The 7,394-nt window shown below is 42.4% G+C and overlaps 1 protein-coding gene across 1 annotated transcript; it reads right to left on the reverse strand.

The window, feature by feature from the left end:
* Nucleotides 1-2,950: 2,950 nt before the first annotated feature.
* tmem18 (transmembrane protein 18) lies at nucleotides 2,951-6,125 on the reverse strand. Its single transcript, XM_072696973.1, has 5 exons — nucleotides 5,958-6,125; nucleotides 5,739-5,856; nucleotides 4,914-4,968; nucleotides 4,715-4,808; nucleotides 2,951-3,515 (listed from the first exon to the last, which is right to left on the reverse strand). The coding sequence occupies exons 1-5, from the start codon at nucleotides 6,048-6,050 to the stop codon at nucleotides 3,417-3,419; spliced, it is 459 nt and encodes a 152-aa protein (XP_072553074.1). The 5' UTR covers nucleotides 6,051-6,125; the 3' UTR covers nucleotides 2,951-3,416.
* Between the last annotated feature and the right edge of the window lie 1,269 nt (nucleotides 6,126-7,394).

Below are 7,394 nucleotides of genomic sequence, written 5' to 3' on the forward strand. Positions count from 1 at the left end.
CATCACACTGAATAGTCGAGTGAGAGGACTCAAGACCCACCTTCCCAACCAGAGAGCATCACACTGAATGGTTGAGCATAAGGACTCAAGCCTCTTCTTCCCACCCAGAGAGCATCACACTGAATGGTCGAGCATAAGGACTCAAGACCCTCCATCCCATCCAGAGAGCATCACACTGAATGATCAAGCATAAGGACTCAAGACCCACCTTCCCATCCAGAGAGCATCACACTGAATGATCAAGCATAAGGACTCAAGACCCACCTTCCCATCCAGAGAGCATCACACTAAATGGTCGAGCATTAGGACTCAAGACCCTCCTTCCCACCCAGAGAGCATCACACTAAATGGTCGAGCATTAGGACTCAAGACCCTCCTTCCCACCCAGAGAGCATCACACTAAATGGTCGAGCATTAGGACTCAAGACCCTCCTTTCCACCCAGAGAGCATCACACTGAATGGTTGAGCATTAGGACTCAAGACCCTCCTTCCCACCCAGAGAGCATCACACTAAATGGTCGAGCATTAGGACTCAAGACCCTCCTTCCCACCCAGAGAGCATCACACTGAATGGTCGAGCATTAGGACTCAAGACCCTCCTTCCCACCCAGAGAGCATCACACTGAGCAGCAGGGCTCCCTGCTACAGATATCTTTGGCATCATCGCTGTGATTAGTCTGCAGATATTTTATAAAACCATGTTTTCATAAACTCGTCACTAGTGTGAGATATGTGAATTAATTAACGCCCCCAGTCAAAGGAAACTGAAAAGAGGGAGAGACAGACAGCTTTCACTGGCTCGACGTTGTTTTTCATAAGTACGAGGTATGAGCGGCTGCCAGGAGTTTGTGAAGAGGATGGTTTGCAGATGATGCATGTGCTCCAGTCTGAACCATTCAAAACAGAGTGATCTGCAGCTGCGGAGGATTGGGAAGCCGACTTACACAGGAATTATACAGACAGGGAGTGAACGAGCGAGAGAGAGAGAGCAGGAATGACAGTATATCACTTCACGTTTCGGTTTGCCGTAGTCATGCTTATCCCCTTGAAGGAACATTTAACTCTTTGAAGGCATGTTGTTGAGGTACCATGTCATTCCTCGCTGGAAATGGAGAAACTAGGAGGACAAGGATGGGTAAATGACATCGTATCAAGCTGGTGTCCCGGAGGAGGTCACTGTGGGGTCACAGAGTAGGCCTATTTCAAATAAAAGCAAGTTACTTGATCTTCCATCTCACGTTCCTCTGAAGAGTCTCCTCTTCCCCCCCTTTTAACCACAGGAGAGGCCAGAGCACACCTGCTTCAACCACTGGCCCCAGAGTTCCTTCTGGCGCAGGACAGCCAGCGTCAATCACGGACAGCACATCACAGGAAACGCGTTGGGTCGGAGCCCAACTCCACTTACAGCTTCCTCACTTTAAAGCCATGTCTGTGTGACCTTAGGGCCTATGAGCAAGGCTGTTAGCATTGGATCTGACAGATCCAGAACCGATTACACATCGACTCCCACTGGACGAGCAGAGGACGCAGAAGAGGGTGAACAGATAAAGAAACAGCTCACAGCTGGACCTGGACAGGCGCACAGAGGAAGGCGCGGTGATGGACAAAGCATAGGCAAGCTAATAATCCCTAAATGCAATGATTTCATTTCCTGACTTCTGAGGGGCAACGGCCAGCTTTGAAGCTCCACCACCGCTGGTCACTGAACGCAGATTCTCTTTCAGTTCTCACTCAGTGGCACTAGTGTGTTCCAGTGCTATTATCTACAGACACTGTCCCAAGGCAGCCTTTCCAGCAACACGGGTCCAGAACCCTGAGTAAGCCTCCACTCTTCAAAATAAAAGTGCCAAAAGTTATTTGGAGCAGTGCCATAGAGGAAAAAGCAACCAACTGGTGGTTCAAGCAACTGGCGAAGAAGTGTGAAAGACTCATAACGTAACAAGCCTGTACCGGATTTTTCCTGGAACCATACATCCCACTCAAGAACCACTTAAGGACTTTTATTTTGTTTAGCTATTGGGTTTTTCCATTGACCAGTCCCCTCTTTTAGCTAGGTCTCCACCATCGTATGATGCCACCAGCACTGACAAATAAGGGGGACCACCCTATCTAACTAGCTAGAGGAAGCTCAGTTGTGCTGAGCTATGTGAACAAAAGTATTGGGACATCATCTGCTCATGTATTGTTTCATCATTGAAAAGGTTTCGTTTGGGAATAAGGCTTTCTACTAAATTCTGAAGGAGCACTGCTGTGAGGATTTGATTGCATTCAGCAACAGGAGTGTCAGTGAGGTCAGGATGTTGGATTATCACCACCCCACCTCATCATCCCCAACCCATCCCAAAAGTGCTGGATGGAGCACCACCATCCATCATTCCAGAGAATTCCACAGTTCTTCCACTGCTTCGCAGCTCCACAATGCTGGGGGGCTTTACACCCCTCTAACCCACACCTGGCATCAGGCATGGTGCCATGTTTATAGGCTCATGTTCATCTGCTCCTGAGAGTCCTGTTCTATTAGCACTACTTCTCCACAGGGACTCCATAGGGGGAGTAGCTGAGTGCATTTATTAGAAGGGCTGTCCACAGATATTTGGACATCTAGTGTAGCTTTGCAGGCTCTTTCTTTAACACCATAAAACATTTTATTGCTTCTTCAAAAGTGTTTGTGTGTGTGTGTGTGAGCTCAATGGGGGTCCATGTTCACTTCTCATATTGGCCCCTGGACTCATAGGATCCAGTGAAATATTGATCCATTATCGCCCTCTTCTGGAAGGAGAGAGTAAAGCCCATTCCGTCTGATGGGCTGCACTTGAATCTACGTCCCACTGGGGATGTATATTAGTAATTAAGCTGTGAACCAATTTTTCATATTTTCATAGTAATTCAGAACTGAATTAATCAAAAGCAAACCATGCAGAGCATCCAGACACTCCAAAACACTGGAAATAAACAGGAATCCACTGCATTTATTAACAAAAACATACAATTTACATTTCCCATGCACACAGCAGACAGCAGAACGTACAAACGGATTAAGAAACATACAGTTATGGTTGTAGAAACAGGCAGAGCTTTTCTTTTCCTGGAGTTTCCCCAGCTCCTCTCACTGGTATCAGTGTGTCTACACCAGACTACTGCAACAGCCTCTCCAGGCTTATGCTATAATTTAGGATTTAGGTTAGCAGAACTTTACTGACTGTTATAAGACTGTCTTAGCTTTCTTCAGCCACCCGCCAGCTTCATGTCGTCATCACGGTCTCCTGAACTGTGCCCACTTTCTTAATCCGCTCTTAAAAGGAAGAATATTACTGGTCCCCTCCACCACCAACCTGGCCCGCAAACATGGAAGAAAACGGGACGAGCGCGGCCACTTCACTGACATAGTCCGTAGTATTACCTCCCTAGTCTCCGGCTATTGTTTTTTTTTGGAATTTTCTCTGGCTGCTTTTCTCTTCAGCTGCAGGGTCTTCAGCTCCGTCATGGTCGAGAATGTCCTCTTCACCCACACGGCCTGAAACACACCCATCAAACACACTGATTAGAACAAATGCAGACGTTCATATCTCTGTGCATCGCTCTATGTACAGTAAATGCCCAAATGTTTGTGGACACCCCTTCTAAAGAATGCATTGAGCTGCTTTACACGTGAATTTATTGGAACCATGCCTAATGTCAGCCGTTAGCTAGAGGGATCTAAAGCCCCCCCAAAGCATTGAGCTGTGGAGCAGTGGAGCTGTGTTGTCTGAAAGGATGGATGGTGGTGCTCCCTCCTATACTTTTGGGAAGAGTTGGGAATGAGGTGATCATCCAACATCCTGACTTTTGTCCACAGTATTGGGCATACTGTCGTTCACTGTAAATAGGGCCTATATTCCAAGCGTTCCTATCAAAAGCTTATTAACCTTTGAACTGAGAAAACACTTTGCAGAGCTTCCTAAAGCCTTCTACTGCTTTGTGGGCATCAGTCATTTTAATTGTGAGCATGCTAGACAGCTGTTAGAGCAGCCAATGGTGACTGGATGTTGGAACCGGTTTTGAGGAGTCTTTAAAAAGCCTGAAAAAATATACCTGTCTCCTGGTCTTTCCTAACCAAAGCTAAGTAAGGTTTGAGACCTTGGTAAAAGTTGTCAAAAGGCTAAAATTTCTTGGGGTGCTCAAACTTTTGAATGATGCGCTTTTTCTTTTTTCACTCTAAAATAAACAAAAAAATCATAATTTTGACGAAAATTATGAAAATAATCTTTCTGGCTTCCGTATATCAGTACATCATCTATTCACCTAGCTGTTCACAGGAGCAGACTTTTTGACTGGGTGGCCAAACTTTTGCACTGCACAGTAAGACATTTTTAAAATGGGATTGTATATAACCACAAACACATTTATGGTTGTTTTTACACGACCAGCTTTTGTGTAAATATCCTCTGTTCTGATTGGCTGCTGTGTACTAAGCCCAATTAAGGAAACAGTCCTGGATGAACCTCTCCTTTTACCTTTAAAGGAAGTGGACACTGCTTAACTGGGATAGGCTAAATGGGGGGGGGGGGGGGTGCTTTTATATGTAAGGGCTATAAATGAAAATGTGGTTAGTTAGATATTCACAGTGTCACCCTTCATTAAGCTATTTTACTCATTTTTGCATGCTGTGTGTCCTTTAAAGACACAACGTGCAAATAATAATAATAATAATAATAATAATAATAATAATCTTACCACAATGATTACAGTGTTGAACAAGAGGGGCATTGAATACACCAACGATATGAACATTCCCTTGGAGTCAAAGTACTGAAACTTTGAAAATGACCTAAAAGTGTAAACATACAGCTGATAAAACTGTGGACCATCAAACAAGAAAAAGGAATAAGAATAATACAATTAAAATAAATAAATAAAATATAATATAACTTGCCTCCAGTTCATGGCCGCCACTTCATTCAGATACTCAGCACTACACACCATGGAAACTGAGGATGGCAAACAGTATTAAACAGTGTTGCACAGAAGAGAAGCTACAAAGTATGCAAACCAAAGTGTTTAGAACTGTGACTTTACACATTTAATACACACACACACACACACACACACACACATATATATATATATATATATATATATATATATATGTGTGTGTGTATGTGTATTAAATGTGTAAAGTCACAGTTCTAAACACACACACATATATATATATATATACACACACACACATATATATATATATATACACACATACACACACACATATATACACACACACACATATATATATATATATACACACACACATATATATATATATATATATATATATATATATATATATATATATATATATATGTGTGTGTGTGTGTGTGTGTGTGTATGTGTATTAAATGTGTAAAGTCACAGTTCTAAACACACACACTATATATATATATATATATATATATGACCCTTGTAACTACACCAACACAGCTTGGTTGTCATCAGCAGCACCATAAGATCACCAGCTGCTGTCTTTTGTGTAAAATATGTTGTAGATTTTTTATAGATTTCTCTTTCTGTCCAACAGATTCTGTACATCTCAGAGTTTCATACACAGGACTTTTATTTTGTATATTAAGCCTATGTGTATTGAACTGACACTACTGAGAATGTAAAACTAAAGATAATAGAGGATTATGTGCATTATAAGAGTAACATTTAGATCAGGGTGCTGAACTGGCAGGTCTTTATCATTTATTTGAACCAAACTCACCCATTAGCAGGAAGAGGAGGATCTGCAGTCTGTAGCATCTGCAGGTGAGAAGAGTGAGAGCAAGACACACGAGGTGAAACGCCAGAAGGCCCAGCAGCCATGGCTCAGTCCACTCGACCTAGACAGGGGATGGACAGTAATACAGGGCTGTTAATCTCGTGATGTGGATCATCTCCTAAAAAACGTGTTTCGTGTGCGGTCAGTCAGATGTGTCCTTACAGACTGCAGGAAAGTCCACGTCGATGTAACTCGTATGTTGCTGAATCCACCGAAGGGGACTGAGCTGATATTCTTGGCTTTCTCTGCGCTCATTTTGTGGAATAATAGCTAATAACACGAGCAGGTTCCCAAAAACCAGCGTACCACCATGACAGTGACCAGCTTCCGCATTCATCACGTCTCTGACAGCCAACTGGCGACACTTCAAAAAAGAAGTCCCTACGACACGTCGGAGAAAAATACAAAACACGAGGCAGCAATTTATCTGGTTTGTTTTTTAGCATCAGCTTGTAAAAGCTCTCTCTCCATCTCTCTCTAAATATACTTGTCTCCACTTGTTGTATTTGATTGATTTTCACAATTATTTTTTTTCTAATTAAATTATTATACATTACCGTATGTTATTAACTAACTTACTCCTCTTTTTTCTTTACAAAACTGTTACAAACAGGTGTAAATTAAAATCACACAATTAATTAATTAGTTACAGAGTGAGCCACGCTGTCACTAAAGCCTCATAGGGGACTTTTATATATAGCTCTGTATGTACGCGCGCGCGTGCGTGTGCGTGTGTGTGTGCGTGTGCGTGTGCGTGTGTGTGTGTGTGTGTGTGTGTGTGTGTGTGTGTGTGTGTGTGTGTCCTTGTTTATAAAACATTTATCAATCACAGTTTATATTTCTTTTTATTTTTCTATCTATAGTGATACTAAATATGATACACTACATTAGCCATAACATTACCACCACTGGCAGCACAAATACTCAAACTATTATACTATACTCTAAATATTTTTAAAAGTGAACATGTTTTTGAGCATGTTGATTAGTAAGGCTTAAGTCTATATTACCCTTATATTTTGTGTACATTTTATATTCCTCTCATACAAAAAAGGCAAAAATCCACCTGTATCCCACCTCTAGGCCTCTAAAAACATGACTAAATTATTCGGAATAGGTCCTATCGAGGAGAAGATCTGTATTACCGCCTATGAAAGTTGGTGATGTTCATCTGTTGGGTAAGAGAATGTGACAGCAGACTAGTTAGTACGGTTTTGAGAAGAGCAAAAGCAAGACACACGAGGTGAAACGCCAGAAGGCCCAGCAGCCATGGCTCAGTCCACTCGATCCACACAGAGAATGGACAGTAATACAGGGCCGTTAATCTCGTGATGTGGATCATCTCCTAAAAACAAACCTCTAACGTTCAGTGGTTGAATAAACGATGTGTGTTACGTTATCAGTCACACAACCAAGCTCTCTGACGCAGAGGGCCCGAGCTAGCCAAACTGCTCAGATGGAGGCCTCCTAAAAATCTAGTAAAAAAACATGACTAGATTATTAGGAATCCTGGAAAGGTCACATCTCTACTGTCTATGAAAGTTGATGATGTTGGATCTGTTGGGTACAAAAATGCGACAGCAGACTAGTTACATTTAC

This window comes from Salminus brasiliensis, chromosome 14 (assembly GCF_030463535.1).
Source record: "Salminus brasiliensis chromosome 14, fSalBra1.hap2, whole genome shotgun sequence".
In the NCBI taxonomy this organism is placed as follows: Eukaryota; Metazoa; Chordata; class Actinopteri; order Characiformes; family Bryconidae; genus Salminus; species Salminus brasiliensis.

Bases quoted from the DNA above. Each gene is read 5' to 3' on its own strand.
- tmem18 (XM_072696973.1), bottom strand. From the start codon at position 6,050: ATGAGCGCAGAGAAAGCCAAGAATATCAGCTCAGTCCCCTTCGGTGGA. The intron at 5,857-5,957 runs GTAAGGACACAT...TCCCCTGTCTAG, and splicing joins CGTGGACTTTCCTGCAGTCT to GTCGAGTGGACTGAGCCATG. The intron at 3,516-4,714 runs GTAAGATTATTA...GGTGTGTTTCAG, and splicing joins TCAACACTGTAATCATTGTG to GCCGTGTGGGTGAAGAGGAC.